Genomic DNA, 18,991 nt, shown 5'->3' with positions numbered 1-18,991 from the left:
GCAAAAATTAATTCAGGCCAATTGATTATTATGCATATACAGATCATTGTTTATGTATGCATAGTTTTTGTTTGCTGGTTGTATGTTTTTGTGAGTGTGTGTTCAAGTGCCTCTGTAAGTCTCTGTGCATGTGGCATGTTCTTTGTGCACCATTTGGGCTCAGTAAGACATCTGCTCCATCATACGTCAGGGGCACGTGTGACATCTGGGGAATATACTGTATCCTGCCTTGCAACATTACACACAATTTACTGCTAAAGGTCATTATGTACCCGTTAATCCACTTTTAATTGATATCCACACAAACAACACAACCTCAGGGAAACAAAATGGATCGCCAAGGCAGAGAGGTAAAGAGATGATTATTTTTCATCTTTTGAAATGAGAGAGTGCAAAACTCCCAAAAAAGTTTCCAATGCTCACTTTTATGGCTGATGGACTGTGTTAATAAAAATAGGGAGGAAAAAATACATATCAAATTGCCATCTGGTATAGTGTGACAGGCTTTATATAAATTACAGAGACCTCTCACTGTGAGTAGTACATATCCATTATCATTTCGCAAGTTTACTTCTAACAGAATGCTTTCAGTCTCAACACTTGAAGAAGTCCAGCGCAAACTAATTTCATATGGATTTGTGTGATTTGTCATGACTCCATAGTAACAGTTCAGAATAAACACCCACAGCCTTTACAGAAGGGCAATTAAAATAGTTAATAGATATGACATACTTTAAGATGAATTTCCATATGGCTTTACAGAATGGTGAAAAGACAGCCTGCATTCCACAGGGGGATAGAAAAAGAGAGAGAGAGAGAGAGAGAGAGAGAGAGAGAGAGAGAGAGAGAGAGAGAGAGAGAGAGAGAGAGAGAGAGAGAGAGAGAGAGATTGACTGCACTGGAAAAATAGATGTGTTTTTTTTCTTCCTTAAGCTATGCTTTATCTACGCCAAATGTAGAAACAAGAATGTCAAGGTGTTCGAGTTCTCAAGCCCTACACGTAGTACCCACAACTTCTATTTACATTTTAAATTACCCTTTACTGTATGGCCCATTACTTCAACCCTTCCATTCATCTTAAATACTTTTAGAGGACTAACTTACCATGTAGTAAGCAAATAAGCACTACCATAGAAAATGAAAACAAAATTAAACAAATATGAACGAAACAAAACCGCAAACCACGCACCAGGCGATACGGTCAGATTTTCTACTGGTAGTCTGCTGGGTGACCTTTGTAATTTACAATGCTTATGGTTTGGAACAGTAGCGACTGACCACAGACCTGAGTTTAATGGCTGCTTCTCCCTCTTCAAAAGAAACCTCAAAATGTTGTTCGAAACAACCATAAACTTCCATCCAGCCGTGTGAGCCAGATCTCCTCGGCCCGGTCCAAGTCTCGCTCAAGATGCGTAATGGCTCCCAATCACCAAGGTGAACTCACACGGCCGATGCCTGTCTGTCCTCTGTCTCTCTTCAAACAAAGGTGATTCGTCTGGCGTGTCGTTTCTCCTATAGCCTCAAGTTATGCGTAGCCATTGTCAGGAGCAAGGACCTTTTTATTTTTTATCTACAGCTGCTTACTGCTAAATACTGCCTTGTCCAGAAGGGGACAATCTGTGTCTCTAATTGCTGTCACTGAAGCCTAGATTCATTATGTGACTTTCCCATTAAAATGTGAGCATTAATTTGTATAATGAAATATCACCCACTGCAGTGTTCATTAGCTGTGGCCCCACACTATACGCTGCACAATGTTAGCTACCTAGAAAACTGTGCTTAATTTCACTAATGGATATTTTCCCGCTCACTGTTGGAGAGGAAATTAATACTGTAACATTAGCTCTTTAACTTTTGGAGAAATTTAAATTCACTTCATTCCTTTCAAGCCGACGTTAGAGAGTCATTAATCTAACATTGTGTCGCACAATGCCCTGGCCTCCTCGGTAAGCAACGCCATTGTGATGGGATAACGGCATCGGGATTGAGGCCCGCTTTGTGTCATCCGCATGTCTGATTGCTTTAAATCAGGGCAGGATATTTGTTTAATGTCAACGGCATAGTTTCAGCCTGATTGGAAGGGTCTGTTGTTCCTGTAAATTATTCCAGCAGAGCTAGACCGAGATCTGCGCCGTATCTCCGATATCTGTCAGCCGGGAATCTTTATGACAAACCTATAACCGATCAGCAAAGAGTCACACATCTTGCAAGTACATCAGGGCCAGTGTAAATTGCTGCATCGACAGAAAGCAAAGCGTCCGCGTGTAAACGCGCTCGGGCCACACCGCATACACGTGGGCCATCCCAGCAAGCTGAGTGAGTGAGTGAGTTAACGGAGGCTTGGGACGAGGGCCTCTGTTTCCTCTCGGCTGAAATACGGCCCTACTGGGGACCCTTACCCCCTGCTCTGAGCAGGCATAACTCAACCTCCCTCAGCTAGAAACATATTTCCCCACTCCATCCGCTGCTCGCCTGCTAGGAGCATATAACCAGCCTGTCTAAAGCCTTAACCTCTCTGTTTAAACATACATTTGACACTCTCGTACGTGTGATATTATCTAGCTATATGCTGCATAACATTTTAAATTAAAATACTTTTATAAAAAAAAATAATAATAATAATCATATTTCCTACTTAAAGCCATTTCAAGGAAAATCACTTGCCAACTTCCTCCCAGTCCATATTAGATAATAACAAATGCAGATGACACAGTTCTGCAGACTTCATATGAGTACTGTATTGAAAAGTAATAGTATTTCATGCGCTTCTGTTGCGATGAAAATACTGCAGGCTGAAAGAGTTACACATCAGCTCCATTGTTAAGCATGCCTTATAATCAACCTTAATGCTCCAGAATAGCGCAGCTATGTGCTTCTTATTAAGTGGGACAAATACCATCTGGGTGGTCTCCGCTCTTCCTTGTATGCACATACCAAAAAAAATAACAACCATCGATTCTCTGAGCTGCAAATGATTTCCATTTACAGTTAAGAAAGAAGCAGGATTGGACTTACATTATTTGCTGAATATAGAAAGCCGTTTGCTTCTTTTTCTCTTTCTTACTCTCTCTCTCTCCCTTCTTTCTATTTTTATGTCTGTCCTTTTTATGACTGAAGCTTCACTGTGAACATGTGCAGGTATTTCTGATCTGACCCATAAAAAATTACTTTCAGAGGTCTAGCCCAATGTATTTAGATATAATTATCATTTTTTAACAGAAAACTTGAATAAAATGGCTTAAAATTAAGTATATATAATATTATTAATATATATTATATATAAATTGCTATAGATCCCTAATTACTACTATTTTTTTTTTTGTCATATCATAGTTAAATTTTTATTTGTCAACTACCCATATGTAAATACATAACTAAAATATGTTTATGGAAGCATTAGCCTTTTATCGTTGTTTAAAAAAATTACAACAACATCACTTACTAATACTACTAATATTAATGACAACAACAAAACATATAATATACTACTAATAATAATTTGCATATTAAAATGCTGTCACTGTTTACAACCTCGTACACATAAACAGAGACAGCAGTGTGCTGAATCTAAGGTGACCTCTGAGTGCTTATCCTGGTTATCCTGCATGTTAACTAGGCCAGCTGTGCCTGCTAGTGAGCCTCAGCCTTGCTCTTGGGTGGAACAGCAGGGTCTCCTGACAGCCACTGGACCAGCACTGCTCACATCATTACTCTGCTGGGCCGGGGCATCCTGCCTCACATACCTGAAGTTCATTTATGGGCTCAGAGTTTTTAAATTGGGCTGTGTAAAATGTGCATATATACTGTATATGTGTGTGTGTGTGTCAAATGAATGCAAATGCCTACAATTTGCTTCTTGGACTTCTCACTCACCTGTATGTATTCTTAGATGGACCTTCAAATGGTGGGAGGTGCGGAAAGATTTGCCACAGTAGGGGCAGTCCTTCATGCTTGAACCCACGCTCCGTTCCCGGTGCTGAGTAGTTGGGGGCTGGACAGCACTCACAGGTTTCGCCATCTCTTCCCCGACATCTAAGAAACATAGAACCAGAGAGAGACATAATTCACAGACTGTTCTGTTTCACTTCAAACCGGCCGCATGCCAGAGAGGTTTTCCTGTCTTGTTTCTTCTGTTGTTCTCCATCCTTTCAGCTTTTGCCACCCAAATCTGCTAACGCCACACAAAGTCAAACACATCAATGAGTTCATGTGCACCACTTTCCCCCTCCCCACCCTCCGCAACCTGACAGAACGCTGACAGTTCAGAAGCTTTCTTTAGAGATATCACCCCGACCCCCACCCAAGTACACTCACGTCCCAACGTTTTATCCAGCCTCTCATCATCTGTAGTGGGAAGCATATGGCAGATTGTGTTGAAATGAACAATACAGCGGGGGAAAAAAATTAAAAAACAGCCATGTCAGCAACAGGGTCTTCGTTTCACCGTTGCGCCCTGGTTTTGACAGGTGACGTCGGCAGGGAGCTTGATGGGAAACGGTGATAACGAAGGGCCGCTCTGATTGAGCAATTGTCACACCAATAACGTCTAAGAGTGTCAACAAGTCCGCACTTGGAGATAATTAGTCACTATGCTTATATGTGAGATGTCAGCAGTGTTACACCATGGTGAGTTACAGGGGGATCTCATATTGTGTGAAGCGTTTGACACTCCAGAGAAGTTAATGTGACACAAGACCAGGTCAGGTCTTTGAGAAGTTACAGTTGCCTAACACATGTGTTGCCTACCACATGCTATTTTATTATTCTATTTGATGTACTTACATTTATATGAATCATTTGGTACAATGCACTTATTGTGTTAATTGAAATTATTACATGTTATTACATTGTACTTATACTTAAAAAAAAAAAAAAAAACCTGCATGTGATTACACTTTGACCAATCCCTTAGACTTTAACCTTACTCATACACCGCCTCGATAGCAGCAAAAGTATTTGCAACACAACATGAACACCACAAGTACATTGTACACCTATTAGTTAAGGTCATTAATTTAAAGTGGGACCTTATTTTTTATTTGATATTTTATTTAGCATTTTATTGTATTTTTTACTTTAAATTGTATTCTATTTAAACACCCATATATGTGTGTGTGTGTGTGTGTGTGTGTACTGTTTTTTGTGGTTTACAGGAACACACAGTTGTTTAATGACAGAGGTCTTTTTTTTTTTAAATCTATGCCTGTAGTTTCCATTACGCCTATGGAGAGTCCCCATGAACCACAAAAACCAAAATGTGTGTGTGGAATTAAAAAGCTGATGTTTGCTGTTAAATCCAACATATGTGGACAGGTCAGGTCTTTTAATAATGTATATTTTTTCATTATTATTATTCTTACTAATAATAAATGCCTACAAATACCTACAACACTTTCTGTTAAAACTGTTGCACATGTTTTAAGCAGTGCATGGGTTGTGGTGTTCAACTGGGCAATTGAACTATTCATAAATTCCTCTCTAAAAGTTAGGGGGAAAAAATGCTTCTGTTAAAAATCAAAAACTGTGTTTTATAATTAAGAGAGGGAAAATTCCCCATATGCACATATTCTGACCCGCAAAAAACACATTTACCACTGTAACAGCAATTGGCTTTGTGCCTTAACTTCAGCTCAAGACGGTTTGTAAACGTGTGACCAGCCACAGTGCAAAAAAAGGTTTGTAAATGCTTTCTTATTTCTGTGCCTACACATGATACGGTGTGTGTGTAGGGAGAGACGTCGTCTGAATGGCGCAACCCACTTTAGCAACCATTTGCCTCAATCAAAAGCTTTTGTACGAGTAATCTTTCTTTCTTTCCTCGCTTTTTTTCCTCCTCATTTCTCTACCCTCTTTTAAGAATCAAATGAGATTTGAGAAGTTAAAAAAGAAAGAGTGAAGTCAGCATCTCCTTCTCTCTTGTGACTGATCACATTCCCGCAATTTGCTGCCTCCGTTTTGCCTACACGCGTTACATTGTGATGTGTGCCCCCATTTTCTGACCCAAACATATACTCAAAACGAAACAAACACAAACACTGACTCTGACCCACTTTAGCCTGGTACCCAGACACTTACAAATATTGCTCCTATTGGCGAATTTTACAAGCTTTTAGCGAAAAGAGAGAACATTATTGTCCCACAACCACACACACATTTATTGTATATGTAAGTGTGAATGTGGCAATCATTACTCACACAATACTAAACGTTCCTTTAGATTCAGATTTTAAGGTAAACCATCAGTCATGTCACTCTCATTCTTACTTACATACTAGAACATCAGACAGACAGATACATGAGCATACAAAGCCTTTACAGGTAATACTGTTCTTTCATCTCTTGCCGTTTCTCTCGCTCTCTCTCTGCACACACACACACACACACACACACACACACACACACACACAAACAGGCCAGCAGGGCCGTCTTTAATCAGCTGACTGCTCCCCAGCTTTTAATACGGCTGTTCCAATTACTGTAAAAGTCATCCTGCACCAAATAACCACAAATATTGACAGTTTATTGCACAACACATTTATGACATTTGAAGGTCACCCCATATATTACGCATCATCTCTCGGCCCAGGGTGTCTGGAACAGAGAGATTCTCGATAACCCACCACCTATAACTATTTTCTGCATATTGATTTTCCATTTCTCAGCCCTTTTTTATGCAAAAGAAAAATCTGTAAGAGACACACCATTAAAACGGTTGTCATGAGCGAGCCACGGCCTTCATATATTATCCTGTTAAGCCTGAAAACAATAACTCTTTAGTCCAGGGGCCTAGACAATACAGCAAAACATTATGAAATGCTACAGTGTTCTTTTATAGATGTTTACAGTCTGACTAATTAGACACGGGGATAATGAAGTTACATCTGTAATTTATGATTAACTTGCTTATTGAAACTACGCTGGTATCAATCATCTCCATCTCCATAAATATTTCATCGACCACTGGATTCGCTTATGAGGTTTTTGCTGCCGTAACCAATAATAAAGAGCATCTCTGAGAGCGTGACACGACATATCAATATCCATATCTCATTGTCCATTGAGTTTGTCGCAACAAACCGTGGCGGATAATGGCACATACGTGTATGTAAGGTGTTTTAAGAGCGATTTACTGGGCCGGCGTTATAGAACATGCCAGAACAATAGACTGGAAGCGGACAGGAGGCCACTGGGAAAAGCCATCTGGGAGGAGGTGTGTCGCTCACCCTGCTGTCTGCTCGGTCTCTTTAACATACACACACGATTATGGAAGCTGCTAAGTTGCTGTGTGTGTGTGTGTGTGTGTGTCTATAAAAAGGAGGTAAAGGAAAATATGTTTGTCCCAGTGATATTAAATGTGTGCACAACCTCTCAAATCTCTCCAGATGGACCACACCCTGTTCCCACTAATAAAAAAGAAACAACAACAAAGGCCCACTATGACAACCCCCACACACACACACACACCTTTAATGGATCTCTCACAATCACACTTCCACTCTAAATCAGTCTGTGGTTCTGATTACTCGCATATCACTTTCAGAGGGGGAAAAAAGAGAAAAGAAGCAATCATAAAAACACAAGATGTCTCCCCTATCCATTAGAATAATGTGTCACGTGCCACAGTCAGTCATTGACCTTCCTTCCTCTGTAGCACCCGAGGAAAATGTGCGAGAAACATTTGGATTTAGATAGTAAAAAGCAAAGAGAGAGAGAGAGAGAGAGAGAGAGAGAGAGAAGGTAAAATGTGATGACATCATTTGAAAGGCATTAGGCTTTTAAAAATGCGCCCGGGGGGAGCTGATTTCCTTACGCTGGAGCAACACAACACCATCCGGCTGATGCGCACACTGCACTCTCTCTTTTTTGATTTGGACCGGTGCCATCTTTGTGAACAGTCTGGTTCAGGCGAGTTAATCAATTTGAGGTTTAGTTACACTGCTGAGGCTAGCATTCCGTCGACTGCTAGAAAGTAATCGGAACTCGCAGAATTTATTAACCAAACACCAATTATCATTAAACACCACTGCATTATCCCCTCCTTTTACTACCTGACAAGGACTACTTAATGAAATTTTAGATTAAAGTTATTTAGCCTGCTGATTTATGGTGGCTAAAACTCCTAATGCAGCCCCTTGGCACAGATGCTCGCACAAGCAGTTATTTATTTATTTTTTTTTTTAGGAGTACACCAGGGACCCCCAACCCTCTGTGGTACCACCGCAAGTCCTGCCCATGAATACAGAGGGGAGAATAATAAAAAAAAAAAACTGTCCAAATGTTTGTAAGATTCACTGGACGTGAGAGCAAGCCCTATCGCTCGCAGGCGGCACGCGCTGACCTGCGTGTCAATGAGGTAATAAATTCACGGAGGCAAACTAGAATTTAAATAAATAAATAAATAAATAAACACTAAATTCAAAAAGTGTTTACCCCCTTTCTGTTTGTGAGATGAAACAGCCGCAAAATGTGCTACATATAAGGCATGTGGGTAAACAGGGGCACCAGATGTTCTTTGATGTTAATAATGGCATTTATTATTAATATTAATTAGACTGCATTCAGCAATACATTTGGGCCATTTCCAAGTCAATTAAGCAAAATGGCATTCGGGAGATGTTGAAACGACATTTTAAGGCAGGTGTTCGGCGGTCCCCTAATAAAACATTTTTGCTGTGACTGAAAAACAACCCATTTTCAGCAGATTCTGTTTTTTTTCTCGGGCTGTAGAAAAGCAGCATTTTCTCGCTCCGAGCGCTGTCGTTTTTTTTAAAACAGTTGTAGTTAAACACAAACAGCCTTGCTCTGGAAATGTTTTCGTGTTCCCCATAAATGTTGTAATTCTCTTTATCTCTGTGCATTTTTACATAGTATTTTTAGGTATAGTAAATACGCATTTACGTGAGTAAATATTACATGTTCAACCAACTAAATTTAGTTCTGCTTGTTAGCAAATGCCAAACCAGATAACAGGTTATCCATCTAAGCATCCATCCACACAGTAAAGAGCCAAACTAAATATCAGTCTAAAAAAACACACACAAAAAACTAATTACTGCCCACATGGCGGTGAAAGATCAGATGGGGAGGCGAGTGTAGGGGGAGGCTATGTTGTTGTCTATATAATCCTTACTATATCCTATGTGTAAGTATAATCACACACACTCAGGCACACAAAACGCAGTTTCAAAGCTCCATTCTCTGTAATCTGGACCATGAAAAAGGGGGCCGCTAGCACATTACCTCCAGCTAGCACTGATTTGGCAAGAGGGCCCTGTGTTTTTTTTTTAAAGCTTGTGGAGGCTCAGCCATACAATGGTACATTAACAATCTGTGCGTTCATTTATCAGCCCATGCGTTTTTGGACTCTGTGTTTATGGCGCAGTGCACTTTTCATCGCTGAAAATTAATGAACATGCCTCTCCTCGCAACAAACATGCACCTGTGCCGCCGTGATGCTAATCACAAACATTTATATTTATTAGCGGCAGCCTGAGTGAAAGTAGGATTACAAGAGGAGGAGGAAAGATTGTCCTTTTTCTGCTTTGTGAACAGAACACTGCATTTCTCTCTCTCCCTCTCGCTCTCTCTCTTTCTCTCTCTCTTTTTTAGAGCACATTTGTTATGCCTGCTGGCGGAAGGGTCAGGTGAAATTAAGCTTTAAGTATTCTCCCTCCGACTGTAAGAAGTTAGAAACCTTCCTCGACTTAACATGCTTGACTAAATCCTCTCCACCAATAACATCAATAGTTCAATAGTTTAATGGGCGACATAAAGCACAAGAAATTCGACATGAATCTAGGATCTCGGCCAAGTCACGCGCGGCTCCGTCACAACTGAAATCTGATGAGTGCGTCTCGGGTTCTTGAAGACGTGCCCTTCACAAACACCGAGCATCACGCACCAACACAGCAACACGATAGAGTCTCAGGAGGTCAGGGAGGTGAAAGTGGCAGAATTGTGCAAATGAGCCACATTGACAGCACTCTTGACTGGAGAAACCCTCTCCCTCCTTCTCTCTCTCTCTCTTTTCCTCTCTATCTCTCTTTCCCTCCCACCATCAGTGACAGAAGGTGCGCCTCTCCCTCTTTAAAGGCTATGCCTCTGTCGAGCTGAGGGAACAGGAATGGTGCCATAAGTTTCCGCCTGGCACTCGCCCATCTTTGTTTGCTCCTCTCGAGTTGCTTTCAGGCTTCAAAGAGCAGCAAATTAAAAAAAACGAGGGAAAAAAAAAAGAACGAAAGAAAAGAAAATTAAGATAAATAAATTAATAAATACGCACTGAAAAGAAAGTGAAACCCGGGCTGCTGAGGAGGCAGTGAGGTCTCACTAACTTTATTATTCTGCAAGGTGATCACAGCATGCGGAGGATCGGAGAGGGACCGCCGTGACCACTGCTGGCCTGACGCATGAGAGGAGACGTTCTGCCATGATCAGAAGCCATAGTGAGCTTGCGAGGGCCCTGAGGGTGGGCATCTTATTACAAGCCCCACTTCAGTTAGGCTGGCTGCTCTTAATCGTGGTAAATATTCATTGGGCGCCCACTTTTCTTTTTTTCTTTTTTTTTGTGTGTAAAATGGGCAACTTTATCATTAGTGAAGCCTGGGTGGATGCTGTCTGTTCAGGGCTACTGCGTTCTCTATGGTTAAACCGTGAGAATGAGGACAGTACAATGCAGAATTCATGCAATGCGATCTTAAAGGGACGGTTCATCCTCAAATGTAAACTTTGTTTTTTACTCACCCTCACATGATGCTTTTTTGAAAAAAGAAAAAAAACTCAATGTTTGGACCCCATTGACAGAGGCATTTTTTCTTCTGCACACAAGAAAAAAAAAGTAACACGTTGCAGTTAATATTTGGGATTTCGAAGTTACTATTTCTAAAAGCCTTTTTTGACAAAAAAAAGAAAGAAACAGACTGTTGTTGAGCTAAACAGAATTTCATGCATTACTTACTGTAAGCACGGCGCTGTACCTTTAAAACTCTTTCAGGGTGGAAAAAAAACCCTTCTCGCCTGACATTGATTTCCTATTCATTTTTCCACCCGACCAAATCAACAACAAGTACACCAGGCAATCATAAAGCTGACTTACACATCCCTTTACAGCACCTTCTAAATCCATTAGCATCCCTCTAAAGCCATGAGCTTTGAAAAGCCATTCCTCTATCGCTTTCATTAATGAGAATTAAAACAATACTGATGTACTTGAAGATATTAGGGAAATTACCATATGGATGGTCTGATCAATAACAACATTACCAAACTAGACATCCACAAAGACTGACACTATAATGTGAAGATGATGAATTACACGCAGGACAACATTAACGGCTCTTGCCATCCTCACGTATCGCCTTAACCAAAAACCTGCGTCTTGACAGGAACTGTAAAACGTGGCTTTTTCGCCTCAGCCACATGGACTATAAATTGTGCGGTCAAGGACATCCCCGGTTTTACTCTTATATGCACTTGTCCAGTGTCTTGGAAAATGAAATAAAAAGATTTATCATGCCGCCCTAAACACAGGAGAGTCTCATGACTGAGCAACTCCATCAGAATACATTTCAAGATGCTGAAAGCTGGGCAGAGAAGCTTTAAAACTGTCCCTCCCCCTCAAGGTTACATCATCCATCAAAAATAGCATTGGACATCTTTTATTTAACCCACATTAATCTGAGTGAGATGTCTGAATGAAGTCTGATAGAGTAATTTTAGAACAAAAAATATCTACAAACATCCAGGCAGGATGAGAAATGTTGGAAGATTGACTGTGGAGCAAGACTGATATTAACAGGGTCAAGTATGTGCTGCTTTTTTTTTTTCTTTCTTTTTTTCTTCCGACACTAACTTTTCAAAAATAAATTAGTTGCATCACTTCAATACATATCTACGATGAGCATATTTATCATTTCTGTTAAAATGCACAAAGTAAAAATGTATTCTTGGTGAAGAAAGGTTAAAAAGAAAATCCTATTGAATCAAAATCTATCTATTTATCTATCTTATCCAAAAAGTTGTCTGCAAAGAAAGAAAGAAAGAAAGAAAGAAAGAAAGAAAGAAAGAAAGAAAGAAAGAAAGAAAGAAAATCATTTATATTGCAGATCCTCATGACTGTATTAAAGTCAAGGAACATCTTTTTAAAAAAATGAATACTATTTATGACATATTTCTCTGACATATTTTTTTCTCTATATATATATATATATATATATATATATATATATATATATATATATTTTTTTTTTTTTTTTTTTTTTTTTTTTTTTACATGAAATAAATAATAACAATATATCATCATTATTAATATTACTTTTGAAAAAGAGATGTTACAATTAAAAACACAAAAACATTTCACACGCCTTATTTTTATTTACACCTTATTTCTTTCACTCTTCTTCATCATCCTTTCACTGTTGACTCTTTCTACAACCAGTTGACGGTGCGTCACCCCTCACACATGTCAGTGAGAAAGCCTGCTCCTATCTCCTCCACAGACCAAATGTTCAGTTGTTATGAAGGTCATTGACAGAGAGCAAGAATCACCATTGAGGAGCTAACAATTTGCCATTTCAGATCACTGCTGCACTGATGACTCAACTATTAATAGACTTCCCCCTCTTATATGACTAAAGCTATTCTGCCGACTGCACGGGCCACAGGAAAGATGGAGCCTTATGTCTTTATTTCTCTGTCTGTTTTATCTGAGGAGAGATATCTGACATTTGGAGCAAATTAATGTGAACCTAAGCCCGACGAAAAGTGCTGCATGACAGGATATTGAAAATTAAATCACAATGTTACTGAGAGAAGGGCTTCAGATGCCTTGCTGCCCTATTCTTGAGGGTTTTTTTCTTCCCTTCTCCTTTTTTCCCATCCACACTCGCATCTTTAAAAGACTGTGTTTGTACAATACCACCAACACGCTGTCACTTAAGCACGACCCTAGATTCCATTACAAGGATTCGATGTTTACAACTAAACAATAACAGTTTATTTCAAAACTCATTTACTGGCAAGCTCGCTGTTGCCAGGGCATTCAGACATACGTGTCTGTATTTGTCTGAGCGCACAATCATTTAGGCTTATGCTATTTTAGTCCAGCTACCAGCATTCGTTTTTTTTTTTTTTTTTTCTCTCTCTCTCTTTTTTTTAAAGATCCGTGTTTCTGGAATGAAGCATAGACTTTGGAATCCTTTATCTACAGAGGCTCAAAATCTCAAGACTAATTACAAATTAATCTGAATCTGTACATCTGAAATAAGAGGGCAATAACTCAGCGTAATAAGATCTATCTTTTATATATTTATAAATAGCTTCACATAGCTTGGTCCGAAAAGCGAGAAGCATGACATAATTGCTTGTCGTCTACACCCATATGGGGACATTGGGGCTAGAGATTGTGAATATTAATAATTGATCATTAGCTTGATATGTGTGAGTGAGCTCAAGTTTGGCTTTCAGAGTTGACTAGCTCCATTAGGACTCGCTCCTGGGGCCGTAACGACTGCGCTAGAAGGTCACCAAAGTCACTGCGGCATCTCTGGTCTGCTACCGCTATTAGAACTATTAGAAGTGTTTTAAGCGTTGACTACAAGGTTAACCTTTACATAAATCATTGTAACTCAGGTTGACACTACAAAAAAATAAATAAATAAATAAAATTATATACATTTCCTAACTCGACTACAAAAATCCTCCAAAAAAAATACAACTTCTGCCGGGGACTGGCGTGCTCCCCCAGCAGGGGAACCTCTGGGCACCTTGACTTTTGTTAACTGCTTGTGGCACGAGCTGAGGAAATGGGTCATTAAATGAAACGAGCCAGGGCCAACCTCCCAGACTCCCAGAACTGTTTCCAATCAGATTGCTTCCTTTAACAGGAGCCAGAATCTCACACAGCATTAGCGTCATTAGAGCCACCCCATCTCCTGCCCCCCTCTCTCTCCCGGACTACCTCTGCACTAACACGGATCTCCTCGCTTCGGTAAAGGGCAGACACCTTGTTGTTGGGGCAAATGCTTCAAATGCTATCCGCAGCTCACAGGCACGGCGGGATGTCAGACATTCGATTGACATCCCCTCATCTCTCTCTCTCTCTCTCTCCCTCTCACTCCCACCCATTCACAAGCAGGTCTTCGCAAACAAATCATAGACACACTGAAAGCTTGCATGCCAAGGCTTTTCTGATGAGGCCCTATATTTACACACCTCAAAATAGAATTAGCCGGAGCTGCCAATCAAAGTTTAAAATATGTAACCGAGAAGCACATTATTTACGGCGCTCGAACTCGCCGCGCACTTGTTGCCTCCCCGTCTGTGTATTGCGCTTCTCCCCTTCATTCCGGGAAACAAGATAAATGAGCGACGCGCATCTCCCGCACCTGTCCCAGCATCCTGCTCCTCTCCAGGGTGATAAGGGATTTCATTAATGGCAGAGCATTTGGTCTGAAGGAAACATAATTGCTCGGCTGCTGCCGTCGCTGCCTCTGATGACGCCCTTATTTCCCATCATCCTTTGCTCTTGACTGTTAAGTGATCATCATATCAACGGAGAAGTGGGTGCAAGGTTGAGATATCGACACTCTGTGGTCATGTTGAAAAGCAAACACGGGTGTGGTGCAGAGAGAGAGAGAGAGAGGCAGCGCTGAAAGGGGAGGAAGGGGAGGGGGAAATGGACGGATGAAGTGTGGTAACGGAATGACAGTGGATGTGAGCGATAAGATCAATCGGGAAAGATCACAGCATTCGGTAATGATTTAAGCGCCCGGACCGCTCCCTCTAATAGTCCTTGATGGATAACTGTATGAGAGATACATAATTTTTTGACTTGCCATTTACACAGCATTGCACCTGAAAGCCGGGTGGAATAATAGACAGTTTAAAATGTCAGGGAACTAACTAAGAAAGAGAGACGGATCGGCCGGCGGAATCTTAATTAGGAAACCCGGCTAATGGCCCTGGCAGCTCGAGGGGGGGGGGGATTGGAGGGAGGAGGGGGGTTAGAGGAAGTGCCGCTCTGAAACAGACAACACTTCCCAGCAATGCTTTGGTTCAATTAGCCGAGGCCTCTCCTTCTCGTTTGTAGTCCTCCTTTTTCCGCCGTTTCTCGCCTCGATAGGCTGACCAGTCACATTGCAAATATATATCTAGTAGCGAAGCCCATCAAGAATATGCTCTGTCTGGAAAGGCATGTATAGGATTTACCTATCTGTCCCAGAGCAGACCTGCGTGTTGAGCTGAAGCCAGCAGCACATGATTGTGTTAATTAATCTGCCATTGTAAGCAGGGGGAACAGCTGCAGAGGCTCTCGTGGCTGCGTTGTCAAAGCAAAACAATGCCGTGTTAAGCTTCCCCCACTGAATCTTCCCATTACAAAAGCGGCTCCAACACAGGGGCTAAATTCATAAAACCCACAGATCAATTTTTACCAGCACTAATGTCTGACCTTTAAAGGGAAAAGGGTTTTAACATGCTTAATTTCGGCTTGAAATATGGTCAGATATGTGATACCTAGGATTTGGGCCAATTCCCTGGGCTTTGAAAACAAACAGATTGAGAGAAAAGGGTGAGCCGAGAAAGAGAGAGAGAGAGAGAGAGAGAGAGAGAGAGAGGGAGAGGAAGGTGGGAGCTAAAGGGGTCTGATCTCTTAAACAGGGACAAACAGAAGAGCACCAGGATTCACCAGCTGAGCGCTGGTATTTTAAAACAATACGTCTAACGCGATTAGGAGGCAGCCATCGATCTCTGTTATGTGGATTTAATTTACAAGTGAGGGGGAAGGGGTGGGTGGAGGGCGAGGAAGGGTTGTGTTTGCACACAAATTCCGTGACAGAACCGGATGTATCCCTAAAAGGCGAGTGTGCAGTGTGGGTGGAGATCGGGAGAGGTGATGCCACTGAAAGAGGCCGTAGAAAAGCTCAGTCAGGTCAAACACTGCAACGGTGATGCATTTATCCTTCGGTACAATAACAGTGCTCATGGATGGCTTGTGATATATTTTGTAGGTAGATCGATCGAAATCTTGCCATTATTTACTTACCCTCATGTCTTACAAACCTGCATGATATTTTTGTTAACGCAACACAAAATAAATATTTTTATTTGATAATTTTTTTGTCCATACAAATATATATATATATATATATATATATATATATATATATATATATATATATATATATATATATATATATATATATAATATAATAAAAAATCTTTTAACCTTTTAATTTTTAAAAACTGTCAAAACTTTCTTTGTCAAGAAGTAGTGTTACATTCTGGCCCATGACAAGATTTCTTGTGTGTGTGCAGCCATGTTGAAAAAACATTACAATTTATGGTGAAAAACACACAATAAAAAAGTAAAAAATTAATGAAACAATGGATACCAATAAAAACTTTTTTGAGTGAACAACTTCAAGAATTGGACAAAAACCCATCTATTCTATCTTATATATATTCTAAGTCTAGCACTCTGTATCATAAGTCTATTATTAATAAGAAAAAAATAACACCTGCCAATTGCACTCTATTAATATATTAACTGCTTTAAAAATAAACGAATCAATTAATAAAAATACTTTACTCTGTTTTGTATTATATTTGTTCCATTTCTTTTTATTTATTATACAATTAACAAAAGCAAAATAGGCCTATAAAACTAGCTTGTTCTATTCTTTATGATTTATATATAAATATATATATATATATTTATTTTAATTTTTTAAATTTTAATTATTAATTTTTAATTTAAATATAAAAAAAAAAAAAAAGTAGTTTCATTTACTTTTGGAGTGCATGCTATGTATTAACTTAAACAGGAGAGTATCTTCTGATTAAAACAATTTAGTCATTTATCTTATTAAATGACTTTACTCATTAATCTAAAAAAATCTAATTATAACCAAGATGTAAAATGTTGAATTTGGTCTGTTCGATTTTACTATGTGTTACAACCATACACACCACTGTCTCCACTACTCCTATAACAGAAACATGACTAAGTGCTGGATTCAGAGCACTGCAAAAAGAGCTGTGCATTCATTAACGCACCTTTTTTCACTCATCATTAGGAGATCATTTCATGAAAGGTTGTGTTAGGGCCAGATAAACAGAACGAGACGCATTAAAAAAAGTACACTGAGAGCGAGAGACATTACATATGTGTGTATGGCGGGAAGAAGGAGGACTCTGTGGGCTATTTCTGTCAGGGACACCGAAGGGGTTAGACAAACAAAGTGTTTGAGGGGAAGATTGTGGCGAGATTCTCTGGAAGCTCTGTAGGGGGGAAAGATGGCACTCTACTGCTTTCTGGTTTCCAAAGAGATGGGGATACGACGCAAAAAAACTCATGGTGCTCCCTGGACCTCAACCCACTCTGCAGTGGGGAGACCGTCTGTTTCTGCAAAGCTCCTCCAAAAAGCCCACCAAGTGTGTCCTGCTTTTAAAGGGATAATACTTCATAGAGAAAGTCTGATGGTAATGTTATCACTTGCACCGTCCTGCCCTTAAGGTTAAGTGTGGTGAGAGGGTCAACCTGTTCGAGAAGCAGAGAGAGAATACGGCCATAAAGCAGATGAAGACGCGGCTGTAACACTAGATCTCTTCTGCAACTATCAGCTTATCGAGATTCATTACGATTTAATTTCATATTTCCATATTGCTTCGTTTGAAATCTCAATTAAATGAAATATTAAAAAAAGAGCTATTCAAAAGGAGCCGACAAAATATTCAAAGTTAGATAACGGCTGTTTGATGTTGCTACAGTGAATTCTTAGCTAAACACTGATATTTGTCTCGCTGCGTAAGTGAGAAACAATACTAGTGAACAGTGGCTGATAAATGAAAGCAGAATGTGCGGCAGCTCTTGTGAGTGTGTGAGCTTGGCAGAGACACACTAAAGGGAAATTTTTCTGAAGGCTTGCAGATGGAGAACGGTGACATGGTGTGAACACGCGTCTCCAAAGTGTCGCTCGCTCACGCATCTCACCTGTCCGCCACGCTGCATCACAGAGAGCCATCAGATGTTCAACTTACCGCTACAGTAAGCATGAGATAAGAAAAGCCTGTCTGTTAGCGCTAACGGCACGCCGTACTTTTCAACACTGTTAGCTACGTTTAGGCAACGTTGGGCAACCTTTCGGCAATGATTCATTATCGTGTCTCGTGCCGAGAGGATGGAGATTTGACGTCGGGACACCGTGCGCAGAAGAACGGGTTTTTCACAATGCTAGCTGTCAGAAATATTTGGAATGAGGATGCGTCGACTTAAGATTCCTGCCTACATCCATTTAGTTGTTGATGGTGCTGGTGTCTTACTGTGCTGAGCCTTGCAGGGTGTAAAAATAAACTTTATGGAAATAGACATGCATTGACATAGTGCCATGTTCAGACTGCGAGCAGCTTGTGTCTCATGAACATAATCCAGAAATGTCCTCCAAACTTTTTCTCTTTTCTAAAGTTCAAGTTGCTCCTCTTCATCCCCTCTTTTTCTTGTTCTGCACCACAATAGACTAAACTGGTCTTCTCGAGCCCTGCTAGATACCCATGAAATGCGAGGATCAGAGAGGCAGAGACGAAGACCAAACGAGAGAAAACCAGCTTTGACATTCTTTCCTGAATCCCCATCTCTGAGTCTTACAGGAAATACCTGTTTCTGGCAGAGGAAGTGCTTCAGTGGCAAGATTACACCTCACCTGCACCCGGAGCCAGGAGAGGTGGCATTTGGGCGATCCGTCCCCAGTGAGGGGCTCGCGGGGGCTCAGCCACGGTTTAGCCACGCTGAGGGAACGAGAGCGCAAAACCACAGCTAAACCTGCGTCCTGAGGGGAACGACGACACAACTTTGCACGCACAAGGCCTGCGTGGTGTCGAGCGAATCTCTAAGCCTGCGGTACTAAATCACGAGCTGATATTGTTTTTTCTTATTTTGTTATCTGTAATATGTCAAATCTGTCACAATGCCCAGAGTCTGTTCACAACATCACATCTT

General features: G+C 40.5%; 1 protein-coding gene across 9 annotated transcripts in view; it reads right to left on the bottom strand.

The window, feature by feature from the left end:
- znf536 (zinc finger protein 536) overlaps positions 1–18,991 on the bottom strand; it is a 170,757-nt gene that overhangs the window by 51,473 nt on the left and 100,293 nt on the right. For all 9 annotated transcript variants that reach the window (XM_043245025.1, XM_043245028.1, XM_043245026.1 and 6 more), the window contains one exon: positions 3,874–4,032. In XM_043245025.1, coding sequence (XP_043100960.1) covers positions 3,874–4,032 — 159 coding nt within the window. The remainder of the gene's footprint in view (positions 1–3,873; positions 4,033–18,991) is intronic.

This window comes from Puntigrus tetrazona, chromosome 7 (assembly GCF_018831695.1).
Source record: "Puntigrus tetrazona isolate hp1 chromosome 7, ASM1883169v1, whole genome shotgun sequence".
NCBI classification, from domain to species: domain Eukaryota; kingdom Metazoa; phylum Chordata; class Actinopteri; order Cypriniformes; family Cyprinidae; genus Puntigrus; species Puntigrus tetrazona.
The sequence above is the reverse complement of the archived record's forward strand: the minus strand, read 5'-3'. Positions and strand labels throughout refer to the sequence as shown.